Genomic DNA, 19,880 nt, shown 5'->3' on the forward strand with positions numbered 1-19,880 from the left:
AATTTGAATGCACCTAGCACCTATAAGGCTATAAACAAATATAGTTCTTTTTTTTATTAAATAACGAATTTATACTAGGTACTGTTATATTTTATACAAAATATTTTTGAAATAAACCTATAATAAACATCGTAGGAACATAAACAAAATATAAGATATAGTATAAATTATGCTTAGTTTGCTTACGAAATACATATAAATATTTATAAATGTTTCGTATTATAATTATAAAAATTATAAATTTTTTTATTTTATTTTATAACAATGTTTTTAGCGTTTTCGTATTATTAATTTAGTACTATTTCAACTTAATAATTGTTATAAATGTCTTCTATCCTTTCATTACTTTTTTATTTAACCGGTAATAACCGGTAATCTGGCGGTTTACAATCACCCCTTATTAGCATGTATAGGTTATTTTTCTTTATATAGGTAGGTATTATTATTATTATTATTTGTTGTGTGAGAATACCAAATGAACATTATTAAATAAAGATTTGTATAATTTATCTAATATTTATATTATTTTTAACTTAGTAGTTTATACGTAATATATTAATAAATTAATTATTATAAATACAAATTATATGAAGTGACACCCTGTCGTGGGCGTGCCAGTCGGCCGTCGATGATCGTTGGGTTTTGGGCTGCAGTTGTTGATACTGTTGACAGACGACAGTTGACGGCGATCTGTCAAACGATTCAGGTCTGTGAAGTACAGCGAAGTCGTGCCGCAGTGAGTTTACCTTAATTAATATTAGAGTAAAGTGTATTCGGTGTATATTATTTTCTTATTAAACTTCGAAAAGTTAACAAAACCATTTTTATTGTTATGTCACTCGCAAATCGAATACAAGTTCAAATGCTTAATGTTTTAATGGAAGCAAAATATCGTTACCATTAATTTATGGTGATTTATAATTTATATAGGACCAGATAATAAGTTAGAAGTATTTGAACGGGTAAACTATATTATTATACTATTATAGAAAAACTGTTTCAGTGTGTTTCACGAATATGATGAGTGATGACTAGATTTTTAGATAAGAATATTAAGTTACGATATTTGTGAATAATTTTTTTTCGATAATTACGGAAACATTCATTGTTTTATAATTGTTATTAAATATTAATTTAATTTAACGCACCACGATTTTTCCGTTTTACCGGGTAAAAGTACGCCACTAATTGAACATAGTGTCAATAGTTTGTAGGTTACGTATCTAACATTTAGTCTAACAGTTCCCGCCATTTCAATTGTTATTTGTTTACCTCGGACGAATCGCGGAACGGTATCCATTAACACGAGTCGCGCAACAGGCAGCCGATTACGCAGGCACAACGTCGAATTGCTATTCGTTTCGTATTTTGCCGTCTATTAAATATATTCTAAATCGCTTTTTTGTGGATACCTTTAAGGCTATAAATTAGTAATTACAAATTTTGCATTTCATTCTGAAGTATTTTGTCCATATCTCGTTTGTTGTTTTGTGACGAGCATTCGGTGTATACTGCTGGAGTAAAATGTCCGACGTGAGTAGAGTTTATTGTTTAAATACTATTTTATTATTATTTTCCCTGATAACCATTACATTCCGATTTATAGAGAGATTTTAGCAGTCCGGAACCTTTCAACGATGCGGATCTCGGGGGTGCCGATGACACATCGCCTGTACGTAATTTTGAGGATGAAGTGTTGAGTGAAGGTGACGTTTTGAGTTTGAGTCAGTTTGATGACCCAGAGGAAGAAGATGGAGAAGAACTGTTTGGCGATAACTTGGAACGGTAAGGTTTCGATATTTTTAGATTTGGTGCTTAAATTCTCAAATTGATTAATTTATTGTTTAGGGATTATCGCCCGATACCCGCTCTCGATCGCTATGATGGTGGTGAATTGGACGAAGATGATTATGATGCAATGAGTCCAGGTGCCAGAGCTGCGGCTGAAAGAGAGTTACAAAGACGTGACCGAGAAGAAGGAACTGGTCGAAGAGATGCTGATGATATCCTTTATGGTTTGTATTTCCATAACACTACAATAGTTTTTCACATAGTTTAATGTTATGTTCTATTTAAGATGAACATGATGATGATGAGGCATCAAGAAAAAAAAGACGAATGGCTGAAAGAGCTGCTACTGGTTTTATTGTTGATGATGAAGAAGATGAAGAAGTATGGATTTCATATAATTTTTTTTTTTTTGATTATATATTTTATTTTTATATTGCATAGATGATTGAATCGATTGAAAATTTACAAGACACTAAAGGACATACAGTTGCTGAGTGGGTAGCTATGTTAGGTCCAAAGACTGAAATTGCAAACCGTTTCAAAAATTTTTTGCGTAATGATGTCACTTCCAATGGTGCTTATCTTTACAAGGATAAAATCAGAAGAATGTGTGAGAGTAATTTATGTAGTTTGGAAGTAGAATTTACCAACTTGGCCAATAAACAACATACACTGGCACTTTTTTTGCCAGAAGCACCTTCAGAAATGATAAGTATATTCAATGAAGTAGCCAAAGACTTAGTTTTATCCATGTATCCTCAATATGGCAGAGTTACCGCTGAAATATTTGTAAGGATTACAGATTTACCACTTATTGAAGAAATTCGTACTTTCAAGTAATTGATTTAAAAAAAAACAAAAAATAATTTTTAGACAATTACTTAATCTAAATGAATTTTTTAGAAAAATTCATTTGAATCAATTGGTCAGAACTCGTGGTGTTGTAACGTCAACTACAGGTGTGTTTCCTCAACTCAGTATTATTAAATACGATTGTTCTAAATGTGGTCATGTTCTTGGACCTTTTACACAGTCTCAAAGTCAAGAAATTAAGCCTGGTTCATGTCCTGAGTGTCAAAGTACTGGGCCATTTATGGTAAGTTGATAAAAGATATAGTTTCAAGTTTATTGTTTGTATATTTTATTTTGTTATTTTTGCATTAGGTTAACATGGAACAAACTTTATATCGTAATTATCAAAAGATTACTATACAAGAGTCTCCAGGCAGTATACCACCAGGCCGTATACCACGTAGTAAAGATTGTATTCTTTTAGCTGATCTATGTGATCAATGCAAACCTGGTGATGAAATAGATGTAACTGGAATATATTCAAACAGTTATGAAGGATCCTTAAACACGGGAAATGGATTTCCAGTATTCGCTACTGTTATTATGGCAAATTATTTAATTATAAAAGACAATAAACATATAGTTGAGTCTCTTACTGATGAAGATGTTTCACAAATATTGAAATTGTCTAAAGAACATAAAATTGGTGAACGTATTGCTGCATCTATTGCTCCATCAATTTATGGACACGATTATATCAAAAAAAGTTTGGCATTAGCATTATTTGGCGGAGAAGCAAAAAATCCTGGTTTGTTTAATTTGAATTTAAAAATTTTGCATTACCTTATAACATTTTAAATATTTTAAACTTTTTTTAATGATGATAAATTATTTTAGTCTCATTGAAATTTATATAATGTGTTCAAATGTTTTATCTAAAAACACATATATGAAATAATTTAACTGATCGTTTTATATTTTTCATTCAAATTCTATTAATTCTAATATTTAAAAATCTTTTGAAGCTTAAAATTTATATTATATTATTTTAATAATATTTATTGTTTTACAAATAAAGGTAAAGATGGAATATTAGACATGAATCTGAAAAATGTCTAGTTTGTAATTCAGCTTATATAAGTTACAATTCAATTTCAATATTATACTTATTAATTAATAGTATGATTAGTATGTCAGTTATTTATTAAAATTCATTTTTTTTAATAGGTGACAAACATAAACTTCGTGGAGATATAAATATACTGTTGTGTGGTGATCCTGGAACAGCAAAATCCCAATTTTTAAAATATATTGAAAAAATAGCTCCACGTGCTGTTTTTACTACTGGACAAGGTGCTTCTGCTGTCGGTCTTACAGCTTATGTTAAACGTGATCATCAGTCTAGGGAATGGACATTAGAAGCGGGTGCTTTAGTTTTAGCTGATCAAGGTGTCTGTATTATTGATGAATTTGATAAGGTAAGCAAATTAATTAAATCACAGTTTGCTTTAAATAATACAATTATTATCTACTTTAAGATGAATGATCAAGATAGAACTTCAATTCATGAGGCTATGGAACAACAAAGTATTTCTATTTCTAAAGCTGGTATTGTGACCTCATTACAAGCAAGATGTTCTGTTATGGCAGCAGCTAATCCAATTGGTGGACGTTATGATCCGGCAATGACTTTTTCTGAAAATGTATGTGTGAATTTTTTTTTTTGTTAGGAGCATTAGTTTAGTTCAAGGTTTAGTTATTAGTTATTGGTTGAAGATACCAACAGGGTATTGGTAAAGCATGTAATCTACTAAGCACTTTTAGATTTGTAATTGACTTACTGGGAAATAAAAAAATGTAGATTAACATTAAACATGGGTAAAAAAATATAATTAAAATTAATTTTTTTTAACTATCTATTATATTAATAATAAATATATTTTTTTTAATTCTTTTATAACATATAGTATTAGTATTGATCAAAAAATTTAATTAAATTAAAAAAATATATTTTAAATTTAATTCAATACATTAAATTAAAAAATGTGGTATCCTTGAATCCAAAAAAATTATACAATGTAAAAGTATATGAAATATGTTAAAAAAAATGTATGAATACATTTTTGCGATTATTAAGTGATACAAATATTCTATTAATTGGTATGATAATAGATTTCATTAGTCTCATACATTTTCACTATCTTAAATTTTAAATAAGATATTTTGTTTCTCATTTTTTTGTCATTCACTTAAATTAACGTTATCCAAACTGCATATGAAAATGTGAGAAGAATTAGATATAGCAATTAGTAAGGTACGATTAACCCAATAAATCACACACTTTACCAATGCCATAAAAATATAAGCCATAGTCCTTGTAATAATGACCATGACATCCCTTAGAGTTTCTACTATGTCCAGTTTGAAGGGGAGGGAGATAATACCCTCTTTCTACAGACAATTGAGAGATAACACCAGTGGCTAAGTTTGAATTGGCAGTGGTATGCATTAGAACTGTATATTTGTACATTTGGCCACTCATTCCTATTTATGAATTCAATTTAACAAATCAAAATCAATAAATTGTTTTTCATCTTGAAATCTATTTTTAGGTTAATTTATCAGAACCCATTATGTCAAGGTTTGACATTTTATGTGTTGTACGAGATGAAGTTGACCAGGTTAAAGATAATCGGCTTGCAACATTTGTGGTACAGTCTCACATGCGTAACCATCCTTTAAGCAAAGATAAAGAATGTGAATTAAGAAATCCATTTTCTACTACTGATATGGAACCAATACCTCAAGATTTATTAAAAAAGTATATTGTCTATTCTAAGCAAAACATTCATCCAAAACTTCATCGTATGGACCAAGACAAAGTAGCTAAAATGTATAGTCAACTGAGACAAGAGTCTATGGTGAGTAGAATAGTGATTACTTAATATTAAAATTTTACCTCGACTAAGTGCTGTCACTTGTATACAATTTCTATGATGTTCATCCAAGTTTCACCCCATTTAATCTTTAAAATATAATGTATTTATTTCAATTAAATTTTTTTGGGGTTTTTGAACATTATATTTAAAAACTATATTATTTAATACTTTGATTTTTTTATTTCATTTAATGAGATGTGGCAGATACCAATTATTTTTTTTTTTAAATGAATAACAGTTATTATTATTAAGTAGATGATTTTTTTGTAAATCTTGATGTGACTAAATGGTGTTTTGAGCAAGTAACTTCTGAGTTTTTAAACATTTAGCACTGAGAATAATGAGTTTTAACCCTAGAGCACACAATTCACAGTCAAAAATACTAGGCTTTTAGTATCTTGTTCATTACTTCAAAAATACGAAATATTAATCTAATCTAATCTAGGTACCTTTTAATTAGGTGATAAACTAAAATTAGATACAACTCCCAATTGTGTACAATTTGATGTCTGTACCTACTATAAAAGGGTTCAAAGTTTATTATCTATTATATATATATTGAAAAACTGTCTGAAAGACTGTGTGCGTGGTATACTGTGATATAACATTATATGTAATAACATTTATATGAAAGTTTAATTTGTTTATATTAAGTATTAATAAAAGCATTTGAAATTTATTTATTTATTTAAGAACAGTAAAATAATGATTATTTAAATTTAGCGAGTTTTAATTGATATATTTCAATGTACGGTCAAAAAGACCATGTGCGTAGAATCTCATGAATATTTTTAATGTGTGTAATCTAGGGTTAAGAAGTGTTATTTTTGCTTAAAATATAAAATAGTTGTAACACTAATCTAATATTTTTTACAATATTGTTGGTTCTTAAAAATTATAAAATGTTAATGGAGTAATATTAATAATTAACATCAATTTAAAATCATTGTATTGTAACAGTTTTATTACCAAAATTACTTGTTAAAATTCTGCTTTATTTTCAAAATAATTTTTCTAAAAATCAATTTGCTTAATAATTATCAGAAATAAGAATAGTTGTTATTTTAATAAATATGGTTTTTAATAATGTCCAAAAATTAATAAAATCAAAATTAGAATAAATGTATTATTAAATAAAAATAATAATAATAATAATAATAAGTAGTGAGGTTAGTGAATTTTGAATATGTATTATGAATTGAATGTTTAGAAACTGTGAAATATTGTTTATAATTAGACATATTTTAAACTGCAGTTACTTTAGTCTTATAAATTCTAGGCATGTGTTTTCCTAATTATTATAAAGTTACCAGACATAAAATATTTTATTAACTATAGCTTCTTTAATTTGTTTATTATTACTATAAATAATACTTTTTTCTATATACTACATGTGTGTACTAATTATTTTATATATTATATTCAAGTATTTTATTGCCTTACTCATGATATGTTTTGTGTTTTTAAGTATATAAACAAAAATCTTTTTTTAATAAATTTTAGGCACTGTAATATATATTTGAAAAATGTGTATTTTATTTATTTTAATTCATATTCATGTATATTTAATATAGATGACTGGAAGTTTGCCCATTACAGTCCGACATATTGAAAGTATGATTCGTATGGCAGAAGCAAATGCTAAAATGCATTTAAGAGACTATGTTCAAGAAGATGATGTCAACATGGCTATACGTATAATGTTAGAATCATTTATTGAAACACAAAAATACAGTGTCATGAAAACAATGAGAAAAGTAAATGAATTTAATAATATACTATTTATATAATATAAAACTAAACTAATTATTTTACTCTTTATCAATATTTGTAGACATTCCAAAAATATTTATCATTCAAAAAAGACACCACCGAGCTTTTGTACTTTATATTGCATCAAATGGCGACCGATCAGTTGGCTTACATTAGGGGTATACACGGTGTCACAGTTAACACAATTGAAATACACGAAAAAGATTTCAAAGACAAAGTAAGTTATTTAATATTTTTATAGTAATCTTTCCTTATTAATAAGCTTAAAATTTAATTTTAAATCCCACTCATTTTTATAGGTAAAACAGATAGATATACATGACTTAAGACCATTCTTTGAAAGTAAATTGTTCAAAAATAACAATTTTGTGTATGATGAAAAGAGACACATGGTTATACAAACCTTACTTCTCGGCGAATAAATCTATATGGTTAGTGTCTATCCAGTGTTGGTAGTAAATACATTGTTAAACTAATTTAGTTTTACAACTTAAGATGTGAATTATTATTTCCATTTTATGTATGTATCTGGTAATTGTGTACCAATTATTTTAAATTTATTTTATGTATATTTTTTTTTTTTATTTATTACAAATGGTCAAAGATCAATATGTTATATATTCAAATTAGTGTTATCAGTACTTGTATGTTATTATTTAAATCTTGATGTACCAAAAATTTGTCATATTAGTTATGTACATTAAAAAAAAGCTATTGTATAATGTTTTATAGAGATTGATTTTTACAAAATTATAGTACTATTATACTCTTAGAATGTATTTTTAATAAATAATTCAAAATTGGAATATGATTTTAATTGTAATTTAAATAAATCAATAAATTATGGATATAACTTACCACTTGTAACATAGAACACATTAAATTTTGTGGTTTTATGACACAAAGACACAAAATTAGAATTTAAACAAATTATTTTAATTTAGAGATTTTAATTTTAATTTCCTGGGAAGAAAAAATTGTCAATATTATTCTGTATTTCATTATACTAATGTTCTTAAAATTTTAATGATACAGATTATACATAATTTATGATAAAAACTGCCATACATGTGTACTTTGAGCAACTTCAAGTAAAATTTATTGTATTATCTATAATATTTCATATCTATTAATTATTATAATCCAAACTAATGTGTCAAGTGTCAATAGTGCTAGTATTTGTAAAATTGAAGTAAAAACTTAAATGTTGACAAAAGTTATTACAACAACCAATGGGCATCAGATATTCTTATTTGTATGAATACCAATTGCCAGATAACAGTGAATATATTTATTTTTATCAGCAGTCTTAGTATTTATTTATTTAGTTTTACATTTTTTATACATCAACCATTGAGTATTATACTTAATTTGTATTTATTTGAATGATGTTATTCATACAAATGTTTATAGAATTGCTTAATTGTTCGCACTTAAATAATCATTCCACTGTCCAATATCTTCATAAATATTTTAGTTTGAAGTAGTTATCTAAAGAATTTGACTAGGTATTAAAAAAAAACACTCGCTAATTTTTTATTTTTAACAAAATTATTCCACTTTTTAAAATATTCATATAACTGCATATAGTATAAACCATAAATTAAACACAATTTTATCATAGTTTAAAAATATCATCACAATTTTAGTAATATAAACTAATGCTTTGTCCTTCAAAAAATTCAAAAAAAAATTAAGAAATACATTCAGTGTTTTGTGGTTATCATCTGTTCTTTAAGTTGTAAACTTATAAATGTAGTTTTAAATAGGAGGAGCGGCTGCAAAGTAAATCCTCAGGGGAAAGGCTTAAGTACAATATATTATTTACTTGCATATGGCTACTAATTATAAGTAAAAGTCGATTCAAATTTATGAAATAATTATCTTCATTTGAATAATTTTTATGATATCCAACATCTAATACTAAAATATATATTTAATTATTCAACTTAGGACGTATTTTATGTCACTATTTTAAAATAAGATTGGAAAATTTCTGGTACTGACACACAATTCGTATGCAACAGCCTTCATGTCTGTTTATACTTTTATACTGATTTTAAACAAGAATAAATCATTAATTAATATTTTTTGTTATAATAATTTAGAAAGTATTAACGTATGATATGTTGCTCATTATATAGAGTACAGCGTATGTGCAACAATAGAAGAATTTCTTTTAAAAAGGTTAGTCACCTATTATTTTTTTTTTTAAAAGTATTTCTTTATCACTTTTTAGATGTTTAATGTCTACTATGTGATGGACTTCGTATTTGGTTATTTAATTATTATTAACATCCATAAATACCTAATAAGTAATAAAGCTAAAATAACAATAAAATAATACCTTAAAACTTTGTACCTTTAAATCGATAATCTTTAAAGATCTTTTATTATTTAGTTTTGTTATTGTCCAAAGTATTACCAATAAAAATTATATCTTAATAATAATTATATGCTTATTAGTTAGGTACAATACATTAAGCATTAGTAGTACATGAACGTCCATTGTAACGTGTTATAATAATTCAGTGGAAATATCAAATATGATTTTCACGTCTAAAATAAAAATGGCCAAATTTGTGAGATATTTATTTTGTTATTAATACGACGCTACAGAAAACGTCTAATATTTGAATATATCTATCATTATTATCGTCTATTCATTTTAGGTTCTCGCGGTTATAGTAGTCATATCATTATTCGGGTCGACCACAAAAGCCGGTCTTGCACAACGTGATGAACCAATGACTATCGTTGTAGATTTGGACAATAGTTACCCGAGAGATGAAATAAAATATTTACAAGAAAATGACGAGTGAGTAATCAAAACAATGTAACGATATTGTAATCACAATTTTAGATTTTAAGTGGAGCGATGAATGCATTATATGATTTTATAATGATGTATTTTTTCTGTCTGTCATCACCTTTTGGGATAATAAAAATGCTTCAATTTTCCACTTAGGAGGGAGGGGGTAGTTTGATATAAAATTGTAACAATTTGGTTATTTGGAAGTCAAAAGTAAAAACTTCATAGTACTTTCCTGTAATAATCAGAAAAACGAAAAATTGTACGTCTTACCAGTTTCAACAAAATTGATTTCTTTATTTTATAATAATTTAAAAATTGTATAATTTTGAAATTTTAACCAACTATTTATATTATTACTTTATGTTTGATAAAATTTTAATAATATTTAAATATTTTGACTTTATTTAAGCTATTTATAGACAATTGAAATTTTAATTTTTTTTTAGTTTTTTTTTTTTTTTTTGTAAGTGTCGATTGGTAAAAATGTTTGAAAATCAAATAATATCGAACATTTATAGCTATAATTGAAAATGTAGTACTACAAGATTCTTTCTAAGTTTTGAAACCTTTAATAAAAAAAAGTTGAAAATTTTGTATTACATAGTAAATTATATTATTTTAATAATTAAATATTAGTAATATAATAAATGCGATATTTTTGGCAAAAAAATATATCAACTTACTGCAATACTAAAAATAAAAAAAATATTTTAGTTGTTTTATCAAAAACGTATCATGAAATATTATTCTTAGTGTTATGGAATGACAGATCGTTTCCGGTTAGAATCGTTTTTTGTATAGGTACAATGATATACCATTGAATTTAAATTTAACACATCCATTACATTGATCCACTTGACACCTATTATATATGGCAGAGCGGTACGCACTTGCCTTTTTTTTTATACTTCCAAATCGAACTTTTTCAATCCAAACGAAAAAAATTTAAAGGTTCGAACAGATTTTGCATTATTCAATAAAACAAATTACATAATATATATCTTATGAATATTAAATTTGAATCTATATTAGGTAATATTTATTGTGCATGGCTTGGTGGCTTTACACTATATCGAAATGTATATGATGATAGTTCACATAAATTCCAACAAAAATAATAATAATAATATACATGGTCTTGTAAGATAAGCACGTAAATCGACAATAATTCCGAAGTGGTGATTTTGAACTGTTTACATATCTATGTAAAAATAGTATACATAATATTATGTAAACATAATTTTATGAACTAATCAAATGATCTTCAACACAGCGATGTACCTATATTGTCTATACTTTACGCCGTATTACATAATTTTTCGTGTTATTATAATATTATATTATTATTAATTATATAATATTAGTGTATTTTTCATTTCGAAAAAATCAGTTTTTATCGTTTTACAATAAATTTTAAATCGAAATTAACTGTTTGAATATTAATCGATTTAACTTTATAAAAATAGTTTCTAAACCATATGAATTACAATAACATTGTTATTTATTTTTATTACTATGATTTACAAAAAACAAATAATTATAAACAAAATCTAATAAATTTAAAAATGATAATATATTATATGTCTTGGACTTTTTATGCCTTTAGGAAACTTAAAAATTATGCAATATCTATACATTTATGCCCTATGTATGTTTGTAACTTAATACACAGGTCAAGCTTAATAGAAATATATATAATATACATGTTAATTATTATTAAATAATAATATAAAAAAATTAATATATTTATGCAAAATAAAAAAAATATTTACTTTAGTATTTACACTTGATAAAAACATAATTTATTATAACGGTGGCAGATAATTATTAATGTTTAATTAATTAATTCCCAAGAAAGCCAAATCAATAATATGATATGATATTATTTTCATTTAATGATAGAACAAAGTATTTTAATCACAATATAATCACTTTGATTTTATATCATTATTGACGATTTATAAACCGTCTAAAAATAATGATTTAAATATGTTTACAAATACTGAATCTGTAGTTCATATTCTGCGATTATTTTATCGACGAACAAATATAAAAACTTTAAAATAGTTTTTGAATATATTTTTTACATCACTTATAAAGTTATAAAATAATTTTACTATTTTTATAACAGTAGATTTTAGAGTTTTATCTTTTTTTAATGACAAAATTTATTTTAAAGAATAATATATTTTTTGGACATAAAATATGAATCTTGGACAAGTAGCTAGTATAAGATATAGGTATATAAAGTTTAAAAAGCGAGTGGGGTGGCACAGGATCACAATTCATTGGGTTGATCCACTTCTTCACATTTTTACACTTTATAATATACTTATAGGCGATAACTTATAAACCTATAGGCTATAACCAGAAGCATCATTTCGGTTTTAAAATAGGGCTGCCGAATTTTTAAGTAGGCCTAACTTTTTTACCATCAGATAAAAGTAACAATAGTAAAATGTATTATTGTTTTAAAAGATTGGGTAACGTTTCTTTATACGGTTGGGTATATTCGTAAAAGTCTAACAAGCACTCTTCACTCTTAAAAAAACCTAAAATTAGTTTTTTTTTAACCATAACCTATACAAGAATAAAATAAATTGACTTATTTTACGTTTTTATATACCTATATCGTTTCGGCTACATACTTAATCGTGTATGTGAAGTTTCAATATTCAAAACTCACATTATTGCTAACATTTAGTATATTTTAGCTGTACCGGTGCAGCATAAAATCGAGGCATGCCATATTGGTAGGTATAGGAAAGAACAGAGCCACTAATGTATTCCCTGCGAAACCGCAAATGGTATCCCTGCCTATAATTGATTAGTTAATCGTCCGAAAATTGATTTCCATAATATATCAAAATAATATTACAAATATTATTCAGCTCCAGTATATGAAATTAAAAACATGATTTTTTCCGTTAAAAAAAAATTAAAATTAAAAAATTATAAAGATCAATATTGTAAAAAAATTTAAAGTTTTTCTAAAAATATCAGAACATTATATAATTGTTATAAAGTCATACAAATTACTAGAGAAGTATTTAAAAAAACGACAATAGTGTTTGAAATAATTGATATCATCTATAGAGACTCGTGGTTTTATAGATGAAATTAGAACTCTTCGCGTCCATCATGCACGATATATTACTTTTTGTTATCTAGTTTAACAGATAATATGCCAAAGGATGAGCCGTTTGTGAACGACGCTTCGGTGACGACTATGCCGGAAGAGCATAATATGAAGAGGAGCGCCACCAAAACTCCTTCCGTACCGACGAACGATGACCAGGCGACAAAATCCACGACTAGGACCACGACAATGAATACAAGGACAACGACAAGTACGACAAATTCGACCACCGTCACGTCTACATCGACGCCGACGACGATGTCTTCAACAACCACAACTGCGTTGACGATTTCGTCTACGTCAACAATGTCTGGCACTAGACATTAAATTTTGAATTTTGTTTTTTATTTCATTATCGACAACCCTGAGTAAACTGTGTAACTATTAAATATTGTTTAAAAATTGTTTTGATTTTTACACCGACGTCTCAGTTTCCATTTTAATTAAAAAAAAATATATATTTTCTACCCTTTTCATCAATAGGTACTTTATTCTATTTAATGAACGGAGAAATAGTATAAATGAATGTTTTTTTTTTTTTTTATTTTTTTTTTATTTTATTAAGAATAATTACAAGCTATACATAATTTTGTACAATAAATAATTTTGTTGAGTGAAATAGCGGTGAAAACAACAGAGTGGGAAGGTACTCAGTAGTACCACCCGACCATAAATGAATGTTATGATAAAATAGTTTTGTAATTAGTAAACATTATTATCGTTTTCTGTTTTAAAGATCATAATGAATATTATGTAATATTTTTTTATCTGCATTTTTATTACACTCGACATACACAACTGCGTACAATCTATAAATACGTTTAACAAATTAAACGCTATTTAAATTAAATAATAATACTATAATAATTAACAATAATTATTGATTAATATCAAATGTATAATTTTTTGTGTACACTTTTAAAATCATTATTCTTAAAAATGAATAAATTTAACATTATTATAAATACCTACACATAAAACACTTAATGTTATTCTATTAGTAATAATATAAAAAAAAAATTAATTTTGATTTATCGTTCTAAGTCTTTGTAGTTATTAATTATATGCAGAATGATTCACTAAGCATGCTAATACTCATTATTCAAATTTTGGTTTTGAATTTTTAAATATACTAAAAGACCATATTTTTAAATTATTCTTTAAATTGTTTGTACTTCTTGAAAAGTGTCCTGTAGTGATACAAATTTTTATTTTTAAACGAGAATCGCTCATTTTTACTGTAAATCTTTTTTTTTTGAAAATTTTTATTTAAATTTATTCTTTTATAAATCATAAATGCCATCATTTTCAAATCACCATAACTCTCATATAATCCAAACCCATATTATTATGGATTTATTATCCTTAGTATACAAAATTAAATAGCTCAAACACTTCTCGCTTAATTATTTACTATGATACGTCAACATTTTCAAAAAATTGACTGTTAAATAATTTATAGTAGAAAACGAAGTTTTAATCTGATAACCAGATGTTTTTAATTCTACAGGGCACTCGTATCTAAAAATAAATAATATGTTTAAAAACTATAAAAAGTTTTAAAAATTATTTCAGTTTTGATGATTGATATCATACCATATATTTTATCATGGCAACGTTCATAAAAATGAATATACAATAATAATAATGTGATGATAATATCATTATTTAATTTTTTTATTTCTATTATATGACAGCAACGCATTTATCACTCATATGATAACAAGTAATAAATATTTGATATATGGAATAATTTGGCAAATAAGACGATTTTTGTGATGTGAGTATAAGTTTGTTATTAAATTTATTGGTAGTCTAGTTTACAAGTGGGAGTATATGTAAGTGTTTGTGTAAATTTAAGTAAGTAATTCTACAGACATATAGGTAATAATAGTGACATGCCAAGTTATTGTATATAATATTATGTTCTTAAATACTTTTTCAATGAATGTGTTATATACCTATTGTACCTATATTTGTATCCGTGGTCAAATATACAGCTTTAAGAGTCTATACTTTTCCAAAACTGGTTCTATTTGAACACAAATTTTCCATGTTGCAGCACCATTAAAACGTAAGACAGATGCATACTAAGAAACGGTGAAAAAATGTAATATAACCGATTATCGCTTATTTGAAAACAAAGAATTGAAATAACATGATGTACTCTATAGTGTATAATAATATCATCACTGTCTTATTGGCAGTGTGTTGTATAATATAGCCGTGAGCTATGGGCTTACTCGGGTACTTTAGAAAAGGTTAATCGATCAATTGACAATTTTTTGTAATTAAAATAATAATATTGTAAATGTCACAAGTCACGACTATAGTTGTATAGTACGTGTCTCAAGTTTTCTCAGAATCTACAGTATAATTTATTGTAATTATAATAATCACCTAATTACCGAGCGTTTATATACATATTATAGAGTAAGAATAATTGTAAATTACGCTATTATCATTGTAAAAGTTATTAATTTAAGGCGATCAATGTGCATTGCGCACAACCATATAATCGGACATACAATTCGAATTCCGTAGGCATCAGACAGTTACGGCGATTCGTCACAACTTGCAGTGCAGCGATGTACTATTAGGTATACCATTATAACATTGTAATAAAATATTTTAATCGACGAATGCGTCTTTAATTTATGAAAATATTTGAGTGGTCATTGGATTTATAGATTTCAAAATGAAAAAGACTATGTTCAAAGTGAGTTGTATTCCGATGATCTGATATATATGTACTTACGTTAGGATATATTTTTGTTCCTTCGATATTTGTTTTATAAACTATAATATACGTTTTTGTTATATAATAGGTCTTTGCGTCATGCATCGTGGTAGTATGCCTCACGTCATCAGTATCCTCGAGGGTTACTCCTCCGGTTCTGGAGTCGATTGCAGTTACGATCGACGAGAACCCGATCATAGAGGAACACCTGAACAAACAACACGAACAACATGAAAACCTTGTTGGGTGAGTAAAGTGATTTTTTTTTTCGTCGATCGCGAACCTGGTCTATAACTTGCAATGTGTATAATATAAGTAAAGCTCAATAATAATATTTATTGTTGTAGTGGGATCCAACTATTTTACGATGTGTATAGAGTGAAATTGAAACCACCTACCTACCGACTAACATTTCAATAATCATTTTAAACAGTATTACAATTTTAAACACGTAAACATTTTTAAATTCATTTCGTCGTGACCCAGTCAGTAATTATTTTCTGAGGAGTAATATAAAGATTATATATATTATATATATGTATATATATATATATATATGGATAGCCGAATGGACGTCACTAAAAATAAGCAATTATCTATTAATATTTAATGTATATATTATTTACATGAATAAATATATATAACTTAGGTATGTTAAAAAAAATAGAGCTTGCCAGAATGTATTTTTTACAAACATGCAATTTTTATAACTTAAAAATAAACGAGTACTATGCTGATTAAAAAATTATCAGCTTTTCGAGAGCCATATGATGAGGAATTCTGTATATTAACGAGTTACGGTTATTAGTGACAAGAAATTGGCGAGTATAAATGTATAATACTTGTATAACACTGTTATATATTTTGTAGCTGTGCTCATTAAATAATTATAACTCTTAAGATTTTTTTTTATTTTACCAATACATGTATAGATAACACAGTCTTGTTTCTTATATGCATCTTAGTTAGTTTGTATAATAAATATATAATTTGTTAATAAAAATAAATTGTATTACCATAATATAATATAATATATTATTAATAAGCAAATATATTACTTAATCTTTATAACTAAAATAACTTATATAATAACAAAATACTTTAAAATAAACATATATCAGCTATAGATATGTGATGGTAACTGGTAATTATTAGTTTCAGGTATTTAATATTACTAAACATAAAAATATTAATGAAAAAAATTATACACAAAGAAACTTTTATTAATTTAGTTATAAATATAAATTTAAGTCTTTTAATTTCAGTATTCACATTTATAGAATTGGATCTTTTGCATTCACGTGCACGACTAAGTTATAACTTTATAAGGTACAGCGAAATATGTGTTAAAAATTGCCTCATACGATTTATTACATTTTATTCTGACCTTACTGCTTATAATAATTATTATAACTTAAATAATAATTGTCACTTAATTCAACCTAACCAAAATAATAATTATTAATATATATATATATTGTTAGTATCACAATGATATTGTGTTGTATACGTTTAACAAAATAGTTAGTTGATTTAAATAAGTAAACAATTATCAGTATAAGTATTAAAATAATTACATTAATAACGGTTGTTGTAATACAATCAAGATTAAGTAGTTGTTATTTATTTAAGTAAGACTATGTAGACACCACGTCCGATAATCACTATAATACATAGATACAGACGTTATTTCATTTATATATAGAACAATTTATATTCGATACGGATGAAAAATACTAAAATCTATTTAAACAAATCCCTATTATAAAAACAATATTTTTTGATTGATATTTTTAATTTCCTAACTTACACCAAAAGTTTTTACAATTTATAATAATGTGCACTAAAGATTAATAAAATTACCTGAAAATGCTAAAAAATAAAAATAGTCTAAAAATGGAGGAAAAATGCAAAATAAAAGGGTCACTTTTGAAGTATTCGTTATATACAAAACGAATTATGTACTTAGAATACAATACCTTGGAGTATCAAAAAAATAATTCACTTTGAATTTATTGAAATATAGTCCTACAGTAATATACAAAAATATAAAAATAAATAAATAAATAAAATAATAAATATTTAAAAATAAAAAAATAATTAATTTAAAATATAATATTTTATAAAAAATAAATTGTAATAATATACTTGTACAATGAAGTTGAGTTATGTGAACATAAGGCCGTTAGTTAGGAATTAATAGTTAACATTTATACATTTAATACATTTAATTCGATGAGTTTAAGTTCATATAGAATAATTAATATTAACTTAACTCAATAAAAAAAAGTGAATGTACTTTTTTAATTAGTACGTGCATGTAGATTACCTAAAAATATTTTGTCAAGTTAAAACGTTTAAAACTCAAAACGTTTCAACTCAACCTCAGCTTTTTAACTAGCTAATGTTTACCTTTGATGTTTATGAAGTTTGTGTTTTACAGGCTGAATGCTGTGGATCTCAAACCTTACGATTTCAAGTTAATTGCAAATGAAGAGTTGTGGAAACTGGCGATAACGGCAGATAAACCGATGGTGTCACCGAGATTTTACCGACAGCGTAGAACTTTCGACCCCGAATTAGAAGAACGCCTAAGGAAAGAGATCGAGGACGACAACAGAACTCTTACTATTCCTTTTAAATTGAATGACACTGTTCCTGTAATCCCGCCAAACTCGAATGATCTTGAGAAATCTCAAGAGCAGGAAAAAGAACATTCCTATGAGCTCCCAGAGCCACAGGATTCTTCCGAGAATGATAATCCACAAGAGTCAAACAAATCCACCGGTCCACAAGAGTCCAACGAATCCACCGGTCCACAAAAGTCCAACGAATCTACCGGTCCACAAGAGTCCAACGAATCCACCGGTCCACAAGAGTCCAACGAATCCACCGGTCCACAAAAGTCCAACGAATCTACCGGTCCACAAGAGTCCAACGAATCCACCGGTCCACAAGAGTCCAACGAATCCACCGGTCCACAAAAGTCCAACGAATCTACCGGTCCACAAGAGTTCAACGAATCTACCGGTCCACAAGAGTCCAACGAATCCACCGGTCCACAAGAGTCCAACGAATCCACTGGTCCACAAGAGTCCAACGAATCCAGCGGTCCACAAGAGTTCAATGAGCCCGGCGATCCACAAGGATCCTACGAGTCCAATGATGTGGAAGAGTCCGAAGAGAACACCGACGATTCTTCTTCCCTTGACAACGATGACAATAATACAAATAGGTTAGGACCTAGCCCTCCGCTTCTAAAAACACAATTTTAACAACTATATATAATCCATAAATTATTATAATATGCACTTTTTAGATTGTTATCTTGATTATAATTAACTTAATTTTAATAATAATAATCGGCCGTTGGATAAAATGCTTTACCCATAGTATTAATAATTTTTATATTTTATTAATAAATTAACCATTTTTAAAGATTAATTTAATTTTCTATGCATTTTATATTATACATTCCAATTAAATGTCTTGTAGTTTATATTAAAAGTAAGAACTTTTTTTATTATTGTCTGCGGGATTCGTTAAACCTAATATGCATTCTTGATTTAATAGCATGGAAAATATATAATTTTTAATTTATTATTACATCTTGAAGTGAGAATTCAAAATGTTTTGTTAGTAACCGCCAGGCCCGGATTATATCTGTTTGTAGCCTTGGAGCCAAATTTTTTAAAACAATTTTTTTTATTATAATCAAAATAAAAACTTAATAAAAATAAAACTACAGTTCCTTAAATTAATTAGTTTTCTTCTATCTTAAATATTATTACTTTAAGTTATATATTTAATAAAATTTTTTTTTGCTTTTTCTGATGACAACATCATAGAAAATTTGATCATTTTTTTTATGTTGAAGTAATTGAGTAATTG

The 19,880-nt window shown here is 26.4% G+C and overlaps 3 protein-coding genes across 3 annotated transcripts; all 3 read left to right on the forward strand.

Annotated features, from left to right (window-relative positions):
• The first annotated feature begins 1,064 nt into the window (after window positions 1-1,064).
• LOC132920972 (DNA replication licensing factor Mcm2) lies at window positions 1,065-8,601 on the forward strand. Its single transcript, XM_060983740.1, has 13 exons — window positions 1,065-1,533; window positions 1,607-1,785; window positions 1,849-2,015; window positions 2,078-2,172; window positions 2,233-2,627; window positions 2,695-2,887; window positions 2,956-3,391; window positions 3,811-4,061; window positions 4,122-4,286; window positions 5,196-5,504; window positions 7,097-7,279; window positions 7,357-7,512; window positions 7,595-8,601. The coding sequence occupies exons 1-13, from the start codon at window positions 1,525-1,527 to the stop codon at window positions 7,715-7,717; spliced, it is 2,661 nt and encodes an 886-aa protein (XP_060839723.1). The 5' UTR covers window positions 1,065-1,524; the 3' UTR covers window positions 7,718-8,601.
• Window positions 8,602-9,744: 1,143 nt separating this feature from the next.
• Window positions 9,745-13,652, forward strand: LOC132921265 (integumentary mucin C.1-like). Its single transcript, XM_060984193.1, has 3 exons — window positions 9,745-9,877; window positions 9,968-10,113; window positions 13,282-13,652. Exons 1-3 carry the CDS (start codon window positions 9,842-9,844, stop codon window positions 13,574-13,576), a joined length of 477 nt encoding a protein of 158 aa, XP_060840176.1. The 5' UTR covers window positions 9,745-9,841; the 3' UTR covers window positions 13,577-13,652.
• A 2,110-nt stretch (window positions 13,653-15,762) lies between these two features.
• LOC132921312 (opioid growth factor receptor-like) lies at window positions 15,763-19,750 on the forward strand. The gene is made up of 3 exons (XM_060984272.1): window positions 15,763-15,968; window positions 16,078-16,235; window positions 18,433-19,750. The coding sequence occupies exons 1-3, from the start codon at window positions 15,948-15,950 to the stop codon at window positions 19,262-19,264; spliced, it is 1,011 nt and encodes a 336-aa protein (XP_060840255.1). The 5' UTR covers window positions 15,763-15,947; the 3' UTR covers window positions 19,265-19,750.
• Window positions 19,751-19,880: the final 130 nt, after the last annotated feature.

This window comes from Rhopalosiphum padi, chromosome 2 (genome assembly GCF_020882245.1).
Source record: "Rhopalosiphum padi isolate XX-2018 chromosome 2, ASM2088224v1, whole genome shotgun sequence".
NCBI classification, from domain to species: Eukaryota; Metazoa; Arthropoda; class Insecta; order Hemiptera; family Aphididae; genus Rhopalosiphum; species Rhopalosiphum padi.

What these genes read in the sequence shown, in the direction of transcription:
- LOC132920972 (XM_060983740.1), top strand. An exon ending in TTATTGATGAATTTGATAAG is followed by an intron (nt 4,062 to 4,121) that starts GTAAGCAAATTA and finishes ATCTACTTTAAG; the next exon opens with ATGAATGATCAAGATAGAAC. An exon ending in AAAAAGATTTCAAAGACAAA is followed by an intron (nt 7,513 to 7,594) that starts GTAAGTTATTTA and finishes TCATTTTTATAG; the next exon opens with GTAAAACAGATAGATATACA.
- LOC132921265 (XM_060984193.1), top strand. Translation starts at nt 9,842, where the DNA reads ATGATTTTCACGTCTAAAATAAAAATGGCCAAATTT. An exon ending in AAATAAAAATGGCCAAATTT is followed by an intron (nt 9,878 to 9,967) that starts GTGAGATATTTA and finishes TATTCATTTTAG; the next exon opens with GTTCTCGCGGTTATAGTAGT. An exon ending in TATTTACAAGAAAATGACGA is followed by an intron (nt 10,114 to 13,281) that starts GTGAGTAATCAA and finishes TTTGTTATCTAG; the next exon opens with TTTAACAGATAATATGCCAA.
- LOC132921312 (XM_060984272.1), top strand. Translation starts at nt 15,948, where the DNA reads ATGAAAAAGACTATGTTCAAA. An exon ending in TGAAAAAGACTATGTTCAAA is followed by an intron (nt 15,969 to 16,077) that starts GTGAGTTGTATT and finishes GTTATATAATAG; the next exon opens with GTCTTTGCGTCATGCATCGT. An exon ending in CAACATGAAAACCTTGTTGG is followed by an intron (nt 16,236 to 18,432) that starts GTGAGTAAAGTG and finishes TGTGTTTTACAG; the next exon opens with GCTGAATGCTGTGGATCTCA.